The 18,004-nt window shown below is 42.9% G+C and overlaps 3 protein-coding genes across 6 annotated transcripts; 2 read left to right on the top strand and 1 right to left on the bottom strand.

Annotated features, from left to right (window-relative positions):
* The first annotated feature begins 159 nt into the window (after nucleotides 1–159).
* LOC113015743 (homocysteine S-methyltransferase 1) lies at nucleotides 160–3,661 on the top strand. The gene is made up of 8 exons (XM_026157950.1): nucleotides 160–467; nucleotides 1,574–1,641; nucleotides 1,713–1,870; nucleotides 1,949–2,052; nucleotides 2,369–2,530; nucleotides 2,613–2,818; nucleotides 2,988–3,067; nucleotides 3,150–3,661. Exons 1-8 carry the CDS (start codon nucleotides 309–311, stop codon nucleotides 3,212–3,214), a joined length of 1,002 nt encoding a protein of 333 aa, XP_026013735.1. The 5' UTR covers nucleotides 160–308; the 3' UTR covers nucleotides 3,215–3,661.
* Nucleotides 3,492–12,705, bottom strand: LOC113015740 (basic immunoglobulin-like variable motif-containing protein). Its single transcript, XM_026157940.1, has 10 exons — nucleotides 12,237–12,705; nucleotides 9,405–9,947; nucleotides 9,194–9,323; nucleotides 7,245–7,340; nucleotides 7,047–7,151; nucleotides 6,869–6,963; nucleotides 6,658–6,790; nucleotides 5,777–5,860; nucleotides 5,603–5,699; nucleotides 3,492–5,524 (listed from the first exon to the last, which is right to left on the bottom strand). The coding sequence occupies exons 1-10, from the start codon at nucleotides 12,265–12,267 to the stop codon at nucleotides 5,228–5,230; spliced, it is 1,611 nt and encodes a 536-aa protein (XP_026013725.1). The 5' UTR covers nucleotides 12,268–12,705; the 3' UTR covers nucleotides 3,492–5,227.
* Nucleotides 12,706–12,766: 61 nt separating this feature from the next.
* LOC113015742 (inosine-uridine preferring nucleoside hydrolase) lies at nucleotides 12,767–18,004 on the top strand. 4 transcript variants are annotated; one of them, XM_026157946.1, is made up of 7 exons: nucleotides 12,767–12,860; nucleotides 13,793–13,985; nucleotides 15,819–16,007; nucleotides 16,732–16,914; nucleotides 17,059–17,170; nucleotides 17,247–17,383; nucleotides 17,461–18,004. In XM_026157946.1, the coding sequence occupies exons 2-7, from the start codon at nucleotides 13,848–13,850 to the stop codon at nucleotides 17,824–17,826; spliced, it is 1,125 nt and encodes a 374-aa protein (XP_026013731.1). In that variant the 5' UTR covers nucleotides 12,767–12,860; nucleotides 13,793–13,847; the 3' UTR covers nucleotides 17,827–18,004. The 4 variants fall into 4 exon arrangements, with proteins under 4 accessions (XP_026013731.1, XP_026013732.1, XP_026013734.1 ...); XM_026157947.1 differs by having other exon boundaries at nucleotides 13,771–13,985; XM_026157949.1 differs by lacking the exons at nucleotides 12,767–12,860; nucleotides 13,793–13,985 and adding an exon at nucleotides 15,521–15,605.

Genomic DNA, 18,004 nt, shown 5'->3' with positions numbered 1-18,004 from the left:
AGAAAAGCTGCGCTGTCTTGCTCCAGTGGTTGTTTATAAAGTAAAGGAGCGAGCAAGAATCGGATTCTGGTGAAATACAGTGTGCATTTATTGTGTAGGAGGACATCTAGTGGCGGTCTGCTGATGCTGCGAAGAAGTTCAGTTTTGAGCGGCCATAAACGCACCTTCACTGTTACCCGGAAGGACAACATTATGAAACGTGAAGGATCTGATGTTGCACTTCACTCTCTTCTGTGTGAATAATTAAGCTGCCCGGTGGTGTTATTTCAGAGGAGTCAGCGTTAGTAACTTGACTGAATGATCTTCTTATGAAAAGCAGTGCAAAGAATTCTCCAGTAAATCTTTTAATAAAGTGTTGCTCCATGGGCTCCTCTGCTCTTCTCACACAAATGGTTAATGATGAAGGGCCATTGATCCTAGATGGTGGACTGGCAACTGATCTGGAAGCGCATGGAGCCAAACTGCAGGTAAATCATAAAAATAACCTGCAACAGGTCACCATTTTCTATTGATTAGACTAATTTAATTTCTCTCTGGAGATGTTTTGTGTCTATTTTTAATCCATGTCTGTATTTTGAAGTTGATGGCAGTAACATATCTATAAAAAAAAAGGGTGGGACAAGGCCATGTGTCTGGGAACTGAGGAGAGCAGCTGCTGGACTTATCAGGAGAGGAATGTCATCCCATTTTGGTCTGATACAGGATTCTAGCTGCTCAGCAGTCCTGAATCTCCTTTGTTGTGTTTTTGGTTTCATGATGCTCCAGACGCTTTGCTTGATGAAAGGTCTGGACAACAGGCCTGCAGTTCAGCACTCAGACTCAGATTTGATGAAGTATGCTGTTTACCATCATCCTGCTGAAATACGCAAGGCCTTTCCTGAAAAAGACGTCACCTGAATGGGAGCATATGTGGCCCTGAGATGTCCAACCCACTGAAACCCAAGAGATTCAAAAGCGCACAAAACAAAACAGAAGTGTTTTTTCTTCTTACATTAAGTTTCTTTGTCTACAGCACATCTGTTTGTGAAGTTAGAAAAACTCTGTCCACTCCACCCGAGAAACTTCCAGTCGTCACCACACCTGCATTTCCTACACGTGCTGGTGAAACTTGTGCAACTTGGGACTTGTTAGTTGCTCACAATGCTTCACCTGGGATGTAGACTGCAGATATTCCCTACTTAGAATCACAGCTTGCTGAACTTTACAGAGTCAGTCAAACCTGAGCATCAAAGGCTCATCTGCGATCTGAGTGTACTCTGTATCTTTGCAGCAGAAAATACCTGCATAGTTTTGTATTTATTTTCAGAGAGATGGTTAAATGACCTGAATATATCCTCTGGCCTTGTTCTTACGGCCTGTCTGTGACTGTGAGCTACTTGTTTTTCACAGCTTTTTTTTTTTTTTCATTGTATTATCTTTACTGAATTTCCCAAATCTGCCCTCTTGAGAAATATAAAGTACGTAAACAGGTGAATAATATTTTTATCTGGTCTTTACAGATCAAATATAAGATTTTTTTTATTAATGTGAATCTGGACTGAAATTCGTGTGTGTGTGTGTGTTACATATGCAGGGAGACCCTCTGTGGAGCGCCAGGCTTTTGCACACTGCTCCTCAGGCCATAAGAGATGCTCATTACAGGTGTGTCCATGCAAAAAATGTTGGTAAATACAAATCAATCAGCACTTAATGTATACACTTTGTGTGAACAGGTTCCTCCTCAGTGGTGCTGATGTCATCACGACAGCCACATACCAGGCAAGTATCCCAGGATTCATCAGCCACCTGGAGGTGAGCGCTGAACGCGCCAGAGAGCTGCTGATGTCCGGAGTTCATCTGGCCAAAGAGACGGTGAAGAGGTTTGAGTCAGGTAGGAGAGCTTACGCTGAGCTGAGCCGACTCTTGCTGTAAACTGTGATATAATCTCACTGTTTATTTCTCTGTAAAGGGAAGAGACGCCCCCTGGTGGCAGGCTCTGTGGGGCCGTACGGGGCCTTTCTCCACGATGGCTCGGAGTACACTGGCGCTTACGCAGAGCAGATGAGTGTTGAAGTAGGTACCCCTCAGCCACCTACTGGACTTTATGCCTGCTTTGAGAAGATTACCCAGAATAGTTGTTTATATCTCCGGTTCTGGTTCTGTTTATATTTTCGGTTCATTTCATGAAAAATCATTAAGTACCTCCTTTTTTGGGACAATAACTTCAGTATATTTAATGACACTATGACACTTTTTACCTTAATACTATGGCTACTTTCAGAATTACAAACAAAATTGAAGCATTTTGAGTACAACAGAGATCTATATGACATTTTAATTGTAAAACACATTTAAGCTGTGTACACTTGTGTCTTTAATCTATTTGAAGGAGCTTAAAGTTTGGCACAGGCCTCAGGTTGACTGCTTAGCAGCTGCGGGAGTTGATCTGATCGCCTTTGAGACAATCCCGAGCATCAAAGAGGCGGAGGCTGTGGTGGAGCTGCTGAGGGAGTTTCCAAACTCAAAAGCCTGGCTGTCGTTCTCCTGTAAGGTAATCGCTGCCCGTGAACAGCGATGACGAAAGATCCATATTAGTTCGTTGTTAGTCACACAATGACTCGCCTCGCCATCAGGACGAGAAGCGTATATCGGACGGCAGCCTGTTCGCTGACGCCATGCGGGTCGCCAAGAGATCCACGCAGCTGCTCGCTGTGGGAGTCAACTGCTGTCCTCCAGACGTGGTGGAGTCGCTGCTGGACTCTGCTGGACCGCTGCACGTCTCAAACATGAGCTGGGTGGTGTACCCTAACAGCGGAGAGGAGTGGGACACTGAGCGGGGGTGGGTCTGAAGCTAAATTAACACACTAAGTCTAAACGCCTCACATCAACGTTTACATTCTGTAAATACAACATAAAGCTACCATAAAAACTTGATTCCTTAAAGAGAAAAAGGAAAATCTGCTAAATATCTGTGTGGATTCAGTAAAGGATCTTTTTTTCATTCAAAGGTGGCAAACATCAGGAAAACCATCAGGATGGACGCCTGATCTGAGCCACATGTGGGTGAAGCAGGGCGCTGCTCTGATAGGTGAGCTCAGCTGCTTTCTCTTATACTCAGTCTTTTTCTGTTTTGCAGCATTTTCTCTGAGCAGCTCTTCTCTGTCTTACAGGGGGATGCTGTCGTATCGGCCCTGCTCACATAGCAGAGCTAAGACAGCAGTTAAAGGGGCGTTGAACCTCCAGCCTCTGCAGAGAGGCCTCAAAACTTGGCTGCCTACAAGAACAGGACAAGCTGAAGGAGGCAGAAACCTGTCACTGCTGACTTTCTGCAAATTATAATGAAATCTGTGATTGATTACATGATGCTGGTGACTAAGACTTTCATGGTAAAAAGGGTTCTACATGCTTTATTTGACATGAAATGAGACTGTGAATAAGCCGTGTGAATAAAAGCAACACCGGAAGAGTCACAATAAATGTTAAACAAAAAAGAAATACGAATGCTGCAGGAATTCTTAAAAATCCCATTTTATTGTAAAATAAGTCAATAAATAAACCACTACATCAAACCCACTTAGGTACACAATGACTGTGTGTGTGGGTCAGAGACAAACGGACCCACAAAAGGTGCAAAGAAACATGTAAAGGAACTGCTCGTGTCTGAAATAAACCATGAGTGTCACTCGGAGTGTCCAAAGTTTCTACAGCTCCTGTGTTTAAACACCAGGATTGTCTACCGTCCCCCCGGAGATTTCACGAAACACAACACAACGCCAGCAGCTTTCACGATACTTTAACTGGACGAGCCGCTGAACGCCAGGTGAGAAACGATCCCACCTCCTGTACCTGTACGATGAGCTGCGTCTGAAAGAATGTACAGTGGATGTGTCGGTGCAGCTCAGATTAAACCTGCAGAAACGTGTCTGTGATGAGCGGCAACGCCGTGAGGTTTGCTTTGAGTGGGTCCGACTTCTCAAAGCTCCTTTTATTTATTATTTATAGATTTATTCATTTATGATCTGCGGCCAAATCTCTTGCGGGAATGATTACAGCAAACCAAAGCATCCTCCCTGTTTCTATTAGAAGAAAACGTTCTGCTGGGATATTCTGCAGAAGTGTTGCACGTTTTCTGATTGGTCAAATATTTGAGCTTTTCGCAACAGGCGGCTACAAATGAGTTTATTAATTTCAGTTCTTCTGCTGCGTCTCGACACAACAACACAGAGCTACTGAAGAAATTCGGCTGCTGCCAATCCACATTTCCACAGACCGAAGAACCAAACTTGCCGTAGTGTTACAAAGAGAAAGTTGAGACGATTTACATGGGAAACATGTATTTGAGAATTATTGCTGAATTTTTACTCACTCAACACTCAACCTTTTTCCAGAGGAAATAACTGTAACTGGTTCAATGTCGCCCCGGTTAGAAGGACGCAGACGACTGATGGCCTCAAAGTTTACTTCGTTAGTTTGTCGGTTTACTGCTTCAGACTGAAAACACAAGGCTGGAAAACCATTTCAAGTTACTGCTGACCTGAAAGCTGCACGCAATGCTACATGGGCCAGAAATTTCATGTGGATCAGTCATGGAACTGCCTCTGTAATGATTGCGAAGCAGCTGTCTCCATATTGCTTGTCTTCACTGCTAAAGGACAAAGTGAGCAAAGAAAAAGGATATGGCCACAGGAGACAAACAAGAAGTGAAAACACCCTAAAGAGAGTATCTGCTTCAAAGCACTAAAATGAGCTGAACATGTGGTAGTCTTAAATATTCAAAAAAGACTCTTGTGATTTCTGTAAAGCTTCTACTGTCAATAAATTCAATAAAAACTGCTTCCTGGTCACTTCCCTCTATAGGTTTTTAACTGGGAGGAGACCCCCTAGCAGACCCATATCTCATTTTGACTGGGAACACCTTGGGATGCCGCAGGGGGAACGGGAAAGGTCACTGGGAAAAAGGATATCTGGCATAACCTGCTGAGCCTAGAAGTGACCCGACTTTGGATAAGCAGAAGAAATGGATGCATCGAGCAGTTTTAGGAGATGATTTAAAAAAAAAATGAAACTACGTATCTGAGCTGTTTTTGGACATTTAAAGAGTCCTAACGCTTCACTAACAGTGCATTTTGGTGTTTTCATGCCGTTTATTAACAGTAAACTGCAGAAAACCCCAGACCTATTCTTTAACTTCATAACTTCACTACTGTTTAGATACTCAGTCCTCATCCTGCTCATCCCTAAGAACCTTTCAGTCTGTGATGTCTTCTTCGAGGTCGCTGTCGGGCGAGCTGCGCTGTCTGTACTCCGTGCTGTTGGACAGGCGTTTCCAGCTGGTGTCTTTCTGGCTTCCCATGCTGTGCGAGCGTCCCAGCTGGGCCATCCGCTTGGCTGACGTCCTCTCTTCGCTGTCGTCGCTCGCGTGGGCCCTTTCCGTGGCAGATTGGTGAAAGTCGTGCCGCAGGTTTTCCAAATTCAGCGCCCAGGGGCCAAGCTTCTGCCAGTTGACCCTCTGGAAGGCCATGATGCAGTGCAGGTTTCCACCTACCTGCGAATGAAGAAGCCTTTTAGTTATTCACCATCTCAGACACACAAACATTTAAACAGCTGGTCTGAGAATTGGAACCTTTTTGGTTTTGCGGCGCTGAATCCCCCTCTCTGTGTGGCGAATGTCCAGGTATTCTGGATTTTGGGTGTTGAGGTCAGTCACGATATCCAGCCACCTGCAGAGAGAACTTCCTGTTAAACTGCTTAACAGCAGCAGACGTGGAAATGGAGTAAAAACTGAACAGAAACATACTTTTTACAATGAATAGCCGGATGTTTTCTGCTGGGTTCCCCGATTAAGATCCAGTATTCCATTTCGTTAGTGGGAAGAGCGCCCCTTCACAGAAAACAGGACAACATCTGTTACTAAAAACTAGTCAACTAATTTGTTAATATTTTCATATGGGGACATTAAGAATGTAAAGTCTCTTGTTTAAGTCCATAAGATTTTACATCTCAGGACATAATAAAAAAATCAGCTGCTCCTCAGAGGGTCATAAAATTAGGTAAATTAAGTTTTTTAAAGTGTGCTTTCATGGATTTAACCTTTAACATGCTTATTGTGGCCTGTAGAGTTATGGAGTTTCTCTGAGCACTGCAGGGTTTGAGCATGGAGTGAATATGCTGGGATGTCCACTCCTGGGAAGACTTAGCACACACCTGAATGTGCCGAAGCCTCTGCTTTTAAAGAGGTGTTCACACTTCCTGAGCACCTCTAAGAATAAACAGTTTCCTGTTACTTACCCTCTAATTCAAGTCAAGACTTTGTCCTCAGGACTGCAAAGAGTCCCATTAAAACGTCTTTTTCACGCAGCCAAAAGATTAAATAAAATCTCTAACAAACGTAAACTTACAGCAAACAATGCAACAAAGAAATATGACAAAACAAAACAACTCTACACAAAAAGAAATAAGCTAAATTAAAAAGTTTAAAAAATTAAAAAAAAAAATGAACGAGCATCATCAAGTAAATATCTACATAAAATAAAATGAGCCTTTAATGTGGATCAATGCAGTAAACCGAAACCTCATTCATTATATTTTGTGCAGGGGCTAGCAGAAAAATCTCAAAACACAGCTTTTAGCGAGCACTGATCTAAATGAGCAGTTCTAACTGCTGTGACGTGGCGTTACCTGTACGCCTTTGCTGCTTTGAGCGGCGTGGCTTCGAACCCCACGGGGCAAAAGTAGTGGTTCTGACAGTGGTAAATGTAGGCCATGGATTCGTCCTTCAGGCCTTGTGTCAGTTTCATCAGAGCTCCTTCAGCTGAAAAGAAGAACGAGTTTAATCACTCAAGCTGCACATCTGTAAGAATAACAGCGCTGAGTGGGTCAGCTGACTCGCCTGTTTCTCCTGCTGTCTTGTGCTTTCCGTGTGGTTTGTACAGAATATAGGAGCAACCTCGCACTCGGAAGTTGTCGTTGATTTGTCTGAACCACCTGTGAGGAAAACGCACTGACTGCAGACCTGCGCACTCTTTAGATTTTTTTTTTTTAAAGTAAAAGACGGAAGGTTTGTGTACCGCATCAGTGTAGCGTTGCCGGTGAAGGGACCAAACTTGATTTCTTCAAACGGCGGCTGAAACCCCAGAATATGCAGAGCTTCCTCCTGAGAGATGGGTGGCAGACTGGCAATGCAAACAAACATTTACACCTTTTATTCATCGCCCACACTTCATAAGCTGATTTTTTTTTTATGAGATAAGATGCAGGCTGCTCACTTTCCTGCGCCAAGCGTGCTGTACAGGAAGTTCCAGCAGGAAACCAGCGAGGAGATCCCACAAGACGTCTTATACTGTGGCCGACTGATGCAGTACCTGCAGAAAAATGGATTATAACACAAAAGACAGACTTCTGTTAAGGTAACGGGTCCTCTCCGAAAGAAGACAAGAGCTTCTGGAGAATCACCGGGGTTGCAATGAAAATACTTTTTTATGTGGGGTTTAATTTCTTCAAGTATTCATATTGGTTTATCAAAATTGCCAGAAATAACAGGAAATGCTGGATTACAGTAGGAAGGTAACAAATATTCACTGCCTTAAATCAATGTGCAACCATTCAGCAGAATGGCAGAGTCTTACTCCAGAAAAAACCCAGAGGACAGAGGCAAACATTTGGCACTGCCCTCACAGCTTTCAGTCATCCGCCTGTGCAATTACAATTTCAGATAAATGAACACTTCTAGATGCAGCTGTCACAGCCACAGCGACAACAAAACGAGACAGCCGTTGTGCTGTGAAAGAAAAACTCATTCAAATAAACACAAATGCGCTGACCGTGTCCTCGCTCTTTGGTTTCAAAACTTTACTGCCCTTCTTTAGTAAATCCTGACCCCAGGGGACAAAAAAGGGCATTGAGCTGGCTCTAAAGCTCTGCAGTGAAAATGGAGAGTGCAGAGAGTCAAATCAATCTCTCCCCTTTTATCTCAGACAATCAAATGTTTCCATCCATCCTCTACATGACTGCCATCTTGTGGCCACAGTCAGCAGTTGTCGCTAAAGCTGCGCTTATTTCATGCACAATGGAGACCATAGCTCCCTCTGTTATATAGTCGTGTCCGTCTCCCAGTAACACTGACCGGAGGAGCTTTTTTCTGATGGTTTGCATATGCACATTTTGGACAAACCTCTCGTCTGGTCTGATGGGAAACAAGAATGCAAGGGAAGCAACCCCGGCTCTGCTTTCACTGCTCTGATATCAATTATGATTGACCCTTTGTGTGGAAACACAGCTTAGTGGTGGAGTAGCAAGTAAAAGAGCTTCAGTGATTTACCGTCGGCGAATCACCTCAGCCGACATGTGTGATGTAGAGAAGATGAAGTTTGAAAAGGATGTTAATAACTCCTTTAGTACATTAGCAAGGGAAGCTATAACCATAATGGACATAATGGACAGTGGCGCTGACCATGTCTGGTCTAATAAAACAGGCAAGCTGAGCAGGTGCAGGCTCAGCAGCACTTTCAGAATAGCATCTATAAAAATCTCTAAACGTAATAGGTTTAACCAGCTGTTTTGCCAACACTCCACCAACATTTTCCATCCATATTTTAATCCCCCGATAGATATTGACCATTAACCACGTCACACAACACTCAACGCTTTTAATTCAGATTATTTTTTTGTGATTAATATTTTCATATACTTTTGTAGACCTGTATTTATCAGCTCATTAACTTTTTTAGAGATCATCGCAAACATGTGATGTTGGACATTAAACATTAAACAGAATAACTATTTACAATGCGCTCAACCTTAAACATACACAGCAGTTATATGTTTAAGGTAATATAAATAATACACGATTTAACACAGAGAGAGAACATTATTCTGTAGAGTGATTATTTTTACTTTTGATATTTTAGGCACAACTTTCCAATAAAACAGTTTCATGTATACTGAGGTGTTTTCATAGTGTTTTATTGGTTCTTTTCCTAAACAGATAATAGATACAAAAATGTGAAGATGTCCATGTAGAGTGAAAATAAACAGCATGAATGGTATGTTTTAATCTGATCCAGTTTATCTTGTTAAATAGTGAGTAAATAGTAAAGAGAGATGTTTTTTGTTTGTGTGTACAGGGAGATGGAGGGGATGGTCTCTGCTTTCCTTTCTGTAAAAGTCACTGCACGAACATGGAGGAAATGAAAATGGAGGCTAAATATAACATTACCATCTTCTGAGGTCGAGCACTTTCCTCTGTTTGATCTCCTCCAGTGAGGCGTGAGGAGGGACATCTTGCAGGTTCCTGCTGGGTCTGTCGGATGACTTCATCTTCTTAGCGCCGCATTTCTTACCATTGCCTGAAAAAGTGTTTCAAAAAACATCAAAGTGTGACATCATGTAAACCAAACTGATTAAATTCACTTCCAGACCTTTCTTACTTGCTCTTATTTTCCTTGTATATGCAGTGTTGAAGTCTGCTGTGTCAATCTCCCAGGCCAAAATAGGCTTGGACACGTCCTCCATGTCACAGTCCCCGCCTGCCCCCCCACGGGAACCTCCAGTGTGTGCGGCACTGAGCTCTGTGGAGGGTTTGGGCTTTACACGTGGGGATCCGTCATCCTGCTTCTTTGAGAGCGCGTCCCTGCCTGTGTTTGGGGGGCAGTACACGGAGGCAGCCTGGTTTAAGAGGGCATAATCAGAGCAGACTGTGTAGAACTTCTCACGGGAGTGTGTGACCGGGCAGGTCCACGGCAGGTGGAGCTCAGCACTAGAAGCCCGCCTCACCCTCGCGGCATCCCGGGCCAGGGACCGAATCAGGCTGTGCTCCTCCTCCCTGTCTGCGGTCCGCTGCAGCCCTGATGGCTCCGCAGACCCAGACAGGTTTGTTCCCTGACCCTCTGAGGTGTTAGGCATCGAGCGGCCGCTAAGCTGACTGGCAACAGAACCGGACGAGACGGAACGCGATGATGGAGAAGTGACCTCTGCAGGGAAAAAAGGAGGTTATTCAAAATATATGAGAAGAAGATGAAAGTGCAGAGATAGAGACCTCACACTGCACTCAGATAGGAGAAATCAGTCAGCTAATAGTTTTATCTGACACAGAAACATCTGTATTACATCAGGATAGCTCAGCTCTGCTGCCACAAACACAGACACAGGGGAATCTTACATATGTTACATATCACAACAGATTTTTATTCACCAAGCTCTTTCTGTGTATTTGTTCTCCCTCTCCTTCTTCTTTGTAATTTTTACCACACTGAGCTTGTCTTCCATTACTGTATTTTATTTTACCAAACTATTCTACTTTATTTTTGCCTTTTTGTTGCACGTGATGTTTAATATTTTAATATTTTTGCTTCTGTGAAAGGAATTTGCATCCAATCACCTGCCTTCAAATGTATTTGGATCATACATTGGAGAGAATGCAGAACCAAAAAGCTCCTGAAACACATGAACCAACTTTCTTAGTCTAACAGTTACCATAACTAGCAAAATCCATCATTATCAAAAATTTCCAGTGGACTTTTCAACAAGATTGCTTAATAATTAAATAATTAAGTCCTACAGAGTGAGGGGATGCCTGAGGAATGGAGAAGAAGTGCACTGGTACTGATTTTCAAGAACAAGGGTGATGTGCAGAGCTCCACACCATGAAGCTGTGGGAAAGAGTTGTTGAAGCTAGGTTAAGTAGCAGCAGTATGCCTTCATGCTGAGAAAGAGCTCTACAGATGTAATGTGTGCTTAGGGAGTGTTGATGGGGGAGTACAGAAAAGGTCAGAAGGAGATTGACGGTCTCTGCATGGATCAGAGAAAGGATATTATAAGGCGCCAAAAGAGGAACTGCATAAGGAAGTCAGGAGTGGCAGAAAAGTATGTTAAGGTCGTGCAGGACATGTATGAGGACAGCGAGACAGTGGGGAGATGTGTGTTAGGAGTGACAGATGGGTTCAAGTTGGGGGTGAGATTAAATTTTTTTCAGTGGTGATGGAGAGGCTGATGGATGAGGTCAGGCAGGAGTTTGCAGATGACACTGATCCGTAGTGATCAAGTGGAGTCTGCAGAGGTGGAAGTCTAACGAAAGACTTCTTTAAGTTGCTTGAAGACGTTTCATCTCTCATCCGAGAACCTTTATCAGTTCTAGGGTCAAATGGTGGAGAGTCCCAGATTTAAACCCTGTGGGAGTTTCCCCCCAAGAGGGACAAAAGGACCCCCTAATGATCCTCTACCCAATCACATGAGCCAAGGTGTGAAAACGGGTGTAGGTCATAATCAGCCAAGGTTTCGGGTGAGCTCATTGTGAAACCTAGCCCCACCCTATCATGTGATTTCCTGAGGTCATATGGCCCAGGATGTGAGTGGGCGTTAAGGCGTCTGGGAAGGGAACTCAAAACTGGATTATAGATGGCAGACAGTTGGTGTCGTAAGCCACCGCCTTTGTTCAAAGATGGTCGCTCACAGTGGACATAAATGGCTTCTTTTACTCCTCTTTCAAACCATCCATCTTCTCTGTCCAAAATGTGAACACTGGCATTTTCGAAAGAGTGACCTTTGTTCTTTAGATGCAGATGGACTGCTGAGTCTTGTCACGTGGAGGTGGCTCTTATATGTTGTGCCATGCGTTGGTGAAGTGGCAGCAGAGGTGGAAGTATATACTGGAGAGAGGATGAATGGAGATCCGTAAAAGCAAGCCTGAATACATGTTTGTGGATGAAAGAGAGACGGATGGAGCACAGGTAACGAAGATAGATCGGTTTAAATAACTGGGGTAACTAACTCTCTCGACCGCGGACGAGAGAGGTGAAGACAGGAGAGCAGCAAGAGTGAGAGGGAAGGTTTACAAGATGGTAATGAGACCTGCTTTCATGTATGGTTTGGAGACAGGAGGTAGAGCTGAAGATGCTCAGATCTTCATTGGAAGGGATGGTGGACAAACATGAAGCAGATATCAAAAAAGAAATTTTATAGACAAAGTAGAGTGTTAATAGGCAGAGGGTCTTATACAATTATAAAGCAAGCTAGCTCCTTCATTTATATACAGTCTTTAAATCGTCCCCCTGGCAAACCCAGTGTTGGTCCACGTTAACGAAAACACCTGAAACTATGAACATAACAAATTCCAAAGACATAATCCTGAATGTCACTTGTCAGGCTCACGGAGAGACAAACAAGCACTGTTCCTCTTAGCCTTTAGCCTACAATGAGTCACCTATCATAGAAACAGACAGCATGGCTCTTGATATCCACCTAAACATTAACTAACGGTTCACCTGTAAAGCTGCTGCGATCACCCACAAACATCCAATTTGGTTAGCGGACGTAAACACGCCCAGCCGTCATTTTCAGCATCACAGATAGACTCATAAAATCTTCAGTAATGACCACCCTTGGCGGGGAGGCGGAAAAAGATAAAGCTGAGAGCAAACTACCAAATCGCCGCACACATTAGCACGAAAAATGTGGAAAATAGCCGAAAATAAGCAACAAACGTCGTCCTTCTGACCCGCAGCCTCTTCCTGAGCAGGTCCATCGGACTATACCATTCTGAGGAGCAACCGGGAGGAAGGGAAATATCAACGTTGTTAAATTCTTATAAGATTGTTAAAAAAACAAAAACAGAAAGTTTAAATGAGCAAAAACACTTTTCATCGCACACATGTGTATGTTATTGCACTGCATTAAATTTACTACATATTTGGACGTGTCCAGTTGGCGCCTCCTCTTCCCGTCTCAGTAAAATTATTTCTCAGTTTAAACCAATCACAGTAGAGCGCTTGAATGGACGAGTCTCGTCAGCGTCACGTGATATATTCAGATAGTTCCTGAAAGTGCATACCGGGCAATTTAAATTTGTAGACTCAGAGACACGTTCGTCGATACATTTATTATTTGTGGTAATTATTAATCTCTAAATGCATTAACTTAAAAAAAATGTTATCTTATATGTAGTTTCATTAATATATATGTATGCGGTGAGTAAACGGTCACCGTTACCCACGGCGTTAACAGTTATTACTATGGCTTTAACGCCATTGTAACAAGTTAACATTGTTTTTCCATCCACCCATCCATTCTCCTCCGCTTATCCCTTTTCAGGGTGGGGGACTGGAGCCTATCCCAGTTGTCATAGGGCGAGAGGCAGGGTACACCCTGGACAGGTCGCCAGTTTGTCACAGGGCTAATTTAGAGTTATGTCTTTGGGCTGTGGGAGGAAGCCGGAGTACCCGGAGAGAACCCACGCAAACACGGAGAGAACATGCAAACTCCACACAGAAAGGCATATACTTAAAACATTTTCCAAAAACCCAGGAGTTGAGAATCTCAATACCTCCATTGGTTTTGCCGAGAGCAAGTTAAATGCAGACATGCAGTAGGCTTGAATGGGAAACTGCCTGCTGATATTTAGCAAAGAATCATCAGTTACTAATGTAACATAAACTTTTATAAACCTATAGACATGTAATGACATGTAGAGCTGCATATTCTGTAAATTAGTTTCTGTGTATATGGAAATAAATATAATGAAGTTAGTCTGTAGGCACATTTTGAGGCAGATCAGTTTGTACTAAAAAGGGAAAGTTGAGACTGAAGGCAGACGCTGTCCCAAGCATCTTTATACATCGCCCTGTGGTCCAGAGGACGACCCCTGTACCACAATGCACACAAACACAGAGTGCATAGCTGCTGATCATAGCTATACTGTTAAAAGTGTATGTCACTTTTAACAGTATAGCTACAAAAAATGTTAATAATGACAGCATGAATAATAACATAACGGTTAATATTTTTCTGCATTATTTCAAGGCATTATTTTAAACGTTTAAAGGTTACCAGTGCCACGCCCTGTACTCATACCAGTAAGAAAGACTGAGGAAAGAAAAATGGAAGAGATTGAGACAAGACAGTGTGACAGAGGGGAGACGGCTATAAGAGAGAGACCGGAAATGTGTCCCTCTGCGGCTCACGAATTGCTCGAGCGCCTGCGGAGGCTCTTTGAAGCTCAAGCACGCAGACCTAAGGTGAGTCTGTTCATTGGAGATCCGACTTAAACCTTTAAAAGCGAAAATATAATTACATTACTTGCAGTTTAAACCGCACGATCACTCTATAAATACAGATTGGCCGTTTTTGTAGTGGACATACTGTGATTTCTTTCTTCTAACAGGTGACCTGACTCTAAAAACTATAAGCAAACCTGAACTTTGATCTTTGCGCGTCCTCTGGCGGTCGTGGCTTGCTATTGGATCACTTCCGGTTCCTGTTACTACTTACAGTGGTGTTTTTCAGCAGGTTAATCTGTGCATTACATGCTTACATGCTTTTGTTTAACGGCTCATTTCACAATGTAACCTTCACGTTCTTTATCAGAAACACACTCTTTGCTGAATCATCTGCAAATTATACGCATAATATTCACTCATTGTTTGTTTAGGAAGCTAACCTAATTGCTAAGCTTAGCCGAATCACTAGCAGAATGACTTCTCCTGTCCCTGGTGGTGTGCTATATGATAACAAGTAAAATACAGGGCCAATCTTACCGATACGGATACTTCAAAGTTATAAAAGCAGTTTATACAGAGCAGTGTGCTTGAACATGTTACAATGGTCACTAAATCACAGCGATAGTAACTTTCCATAATAATTAGTTAACACAACAAAACAACCCTTTCAGCTTGTCATGTATTTTGAAACGTTTTTTGGTTTTTAAAAGAATTTATTTCATTTAATTTTTTTTAGAAACCGAGTTTTAAAGAACCTTGGGTCAACTTCTGTTTTAAATATTTGTTCATGGTTAAGATATGTTTTTCAGTTCCAATACTAGAATTTATTTAACACATTTCAGATGATAATATTATTTGAATAACCAATAATACTTCTTTTTATTTACATAACGCCAAATCAGATCAACAGTTGCATCAAGATGCTTTTTATTGTAAGGCAAAGAGCTAACAATCAAGATGACCCCCTATGAGCAAACCTCACAAACTTACTTACTTAAATACTTTATTGAGTAATTGAGTTCATTATTATTAGGTTGTTTTAAAAACATTCTGAAAAGCCTTTAGTTTTCAGGGCTCTCTTTTGTGGAAACAGCTCCCAGTTTAGTCAGATTTGTGTGGGATATTTTGCTCTTCGTAACAAGTAACAAATATGATTGATGTGATATTGGTGTCAAAACTTTTTTTTTCCTGTAAAAAGATTTTAAATGCGCCTTTCGGTACCTTTCTGAACTAAAATGACACCACTGACTCTAGTATTATCTGTAGGATTTTCATTGCTAATAGAGCATTTCCCTGGCATTTCTTGTTTTAACAAACACAGAAAAGAAAAAGGGCTGAGGGGTAAATCAAACCTGATAACAGGATAACACTCCTCAGAGGTCATGGTGAGGAATATTACACTGCTGTTTAGTCTTTGATTGAAGACTTGAAGATTAAAATGTCAAAAAAACAACAAAACAAAACCGTCTCTTGCCAGAAAGAGTAACCTCAGAGTCCAAAGGGTCACCGAGGAGAAGTTAATCTGTATGAGTGTCTCCACCTACCTGTACTGCCACAGCCAGGTGTGAGGCAACAAGAACCGAGGCAGGCTCCAAAGGTACAGAAGTCCACTAGAGGAGTTTCTCTCAGCAGATACAGGTAATGATGACAAAGGTCCTTCAGACAGCTCTGAATACTGAGCAGAATCTACTGTGTGAGCTGAGAATCAGGATCCTGGAGATATTTGATAGGCAGAGCAGTGAAAAACTCCTCTCTAATGAAAAACCAGGTGGTGCATATGTCCGCCTGTTAGGAGCTCATCATATTTTACTGTTTTACAGTTAATGTATTGTGTTGTTTGTAATCTTACAGGAGACCATGGAAAAGAAGCTAATGATCATCGACACCGATTGCGGCATAGACGATGCTCAGGCAATAATGATGGCGTTGGCGGCGCCTAACATCCACATCCTGGGCGTCACCTGCGTGTTTGGGAACACGACGGTCGACAACGTGTGTCAGAACGTTTTGAGGGTGCTCTCAGTCTGTGAGCGTAACGGGGTGCGTTTACTGAAGCTGTCTGAACAATCACAATCTGAGGAAATGCAGATTTGTGTATTTTAATATAGATGTAATGTTCTTAAATGATTCATTTTCTATGAATTTTTTACTGAATGTTTCACCTGCTGTGCAGCACTTCGGTTCACGTGTGTTTAAATGTGCTGTAGAAACAGTCTAAGTTGTTACTTTTCAAAGTATTGGTGTAGCACACAGACTCATTAGTCACAACAATTAGGGTATTGTCGAAATTAGAAGAGCACAGACCTCCAGCTATTCAAATATCAATTATTAAATAAAAACTGCATCACACACACACAGATGTTATGTTTAGAAACAATGATCTGTTTCTAAACTGCCCTCTCTGAGGTCCCTTTAAGGATTTTTTTTTTTATACCTTTGTAAATCATCCATTGGTTGTTTAAACAGATGGGATTTGTCTGCCTTTGAGAGTCAGTAACAGACTTCCTGTCATGCATGTTCATAAAATGTTAGTTTAACCAGATTAGGAGAAAGGTTCCTGGACTAGTGAATTTCTGCTCACATAAACACAAATGGCAGCATTAAAGTAACATCCTTGGCGGAGTTTAATATATTGTAATCTTTGGTATTTTGTGACAAGTCTTGCTGAGCCTGGCCAGCAGGGTTTACACCGCAGTGTTGTGTCGGCAGAACTCAGGTGTTAATCTGTAAGGAAAGCTGCACTAATCTGAACTTCCTCCTGTAGATTCCAGTGTTTCGAGGTTCTGCTGGCCCTCTGGTTGGAGCGGGAAACTCACCCACTGACCACTTTGGAAGTGATGGACTCGGAGATGTGATAAAGGAGAAAGAGCCTTGTTGGGAGGAGAAAATCCAAAAGGAGCATGCAGTTACCGCAATGATAAGACTGGTGTCCGAAAACCAGAACCAGGTTCAAAAACTCCTTCGTTTAGTCACAATTTGATCCTAAATTGTGATGCGTTTCCCAAAGAGCATGATTCTTTGCTCAGTTAGGCACAGATCTCAACAATTCCCCTTGAGAAAACACTAATGGAAGAAAACATGTCCTCCACAGGTCTCCTTGGTGGCTCTCGGCCCGCTCACTAATCTGGCGCTGGCGGTCAGACTTGACCCCCATTTTCCCCAAAAGCTCAGGGAGGTGTACATCATGGGCGGCAACATGGAAGGTAAAACGGCCTCGTGGTGACTGGTGTTCGAGCGTGAGGCGTTCAGGAGTGAATAATGGTGCTTCTGCCTTTATAGGAAAAGGAAACGTGACTCTGTGTGCAGAGTTTAACTTCGCCATGGATCCAGAGTCGGCCTATATTGTTCTTGAGGAGTTCCTCTGTCCTACCTACCTGGCATCGTGGGAATATGCGTGCAGAAACGCACTGACGTGGGTAAGATCTCCACGCTTAGAGAAGTGCATGGCCCTGCCATGTGGGTCACTTTAAACTGAAATTCCTGATTTGTGCAGGAGTTCCTTGAGGAGCTCGTCAATCAGGACGCTCCAGCTGCACGCTTCATGAGGATGATAACGTCTAAATGCTGGGCTTATTCCAGAGAGGCCATGATGACTAAGAGAGACGTGTACTTTGGGCCGGGCTTTGTCTCCTATGATTCCTACGCGATGGCGGCCTGCATCGACCGCAGCGTGGTGACGGAGAGCATCGAGTGTCCCGTCCGCGTGGAGCTCCAGGGCTCCATTGCTCGAGGCATGTTGGCGCTGGATCGCACAAATCAGCTGAAGAAGAGCCACAGCGTGTTTGTGTTGACTAAATGTGACACAGCCAAGTTCAGCGAGCTTCTGAAGGAGTCCCTCAGACAGCCCTGCAAGAAGTAAAGTCTGGACTTCCTTCATTTAACTGCTGCATCACTAAGTGCCCTTTGACTGACATCATTTTATAGCCACAAATGATGTCAGGGAAGATGGTTACTAAATTTTCCCACCTGACCAATCACAATAAGCTGGATTTTTTGGAATGTTTTATTTAATAAAGCAATGCAACCTTTTACCGTTA

This window comes from Astatotilapia calliptera, chromosome 23, assembly GCF_900246225.1.
Source record: "Astatotilapia calliptera chromosome 23, fAstCal1.2, whole genome shotgun sequence".
NCBI lineage: Eukaryota > Metazoa > Chordata > Actinopteri > Cichliformes > Cichlidae > Astatotilapia > Astatotilapia calliptera.
The sequence above is the reverse complement of the archived record's forward strand: the minus strand, read 5'-3'. Positions and strand labels throughout refer to the sequence as shown.

Bases quoted from the DNA above. Each gene is read 5' to 3' on its own strand.
- LOC113015743 (XM_026157950.1), top strand. From the start codon at position 309: ATGAAAAGCAGTGCAAAGAATTCTCCAGTAAATCTTTTAATAAAGTGT. The intron at 468-1,573 runs GTAAATCATAAA...TTACATATGCAG, and splicing joins CGCATGGAGCCAAACTGCAG to GGAGACCCTCTGTGGAGCGC. The intron at 1,642-1,712 runs GTGTGTCCATGC...TTGTGTGAACAG, and splicing joins ATAAGAGATGCTCATTACAG to GTTCCTCCTCAGTGGTGCTG.
- LOC113015740 (XM_026157940.1), bottom strand. From the start codon at position 12,267: ATGTTTGTGGGTGATCGCAGCAGCTTTACAG. The intron at 7,341-9,193 runs GTAATGTTATAT...ATTTTTCTGCAG, and splicing joins GTGCTCGACCTCAGAAGATG to GTACTGCATCAGTCGGCCAC. The intron at 6,791-6,868 runs GCGAGTCAGCTG...TCTTCTTTTCAG, and splicing joins CAAGACAGCAGGAGAAACAG to CTGAAGGAGCTCTGATGAAA.
- LOC113015742 (XM_026157946.1), top strand. From the start codon at position 13,848: ATGGAAGAGATTGAGACAAGACAGTGTGACAGAGGGGAGACGGCTATA. The intron at 17,171-17,246 runs GTAAAACGGCCT...CTGCCTTTATAG, and splicing joins CATGGGCGGCAACATGGAAG to GAAAAGGAAACGTGACTCTG. The intron at 17,384-17,460 runs GTAAGATCTCCA...TGATTTGTGCAG, and splicing joins GCAGAAACGCACTGACGTGG to GAGTTCCTTGAGGAGCTCGT.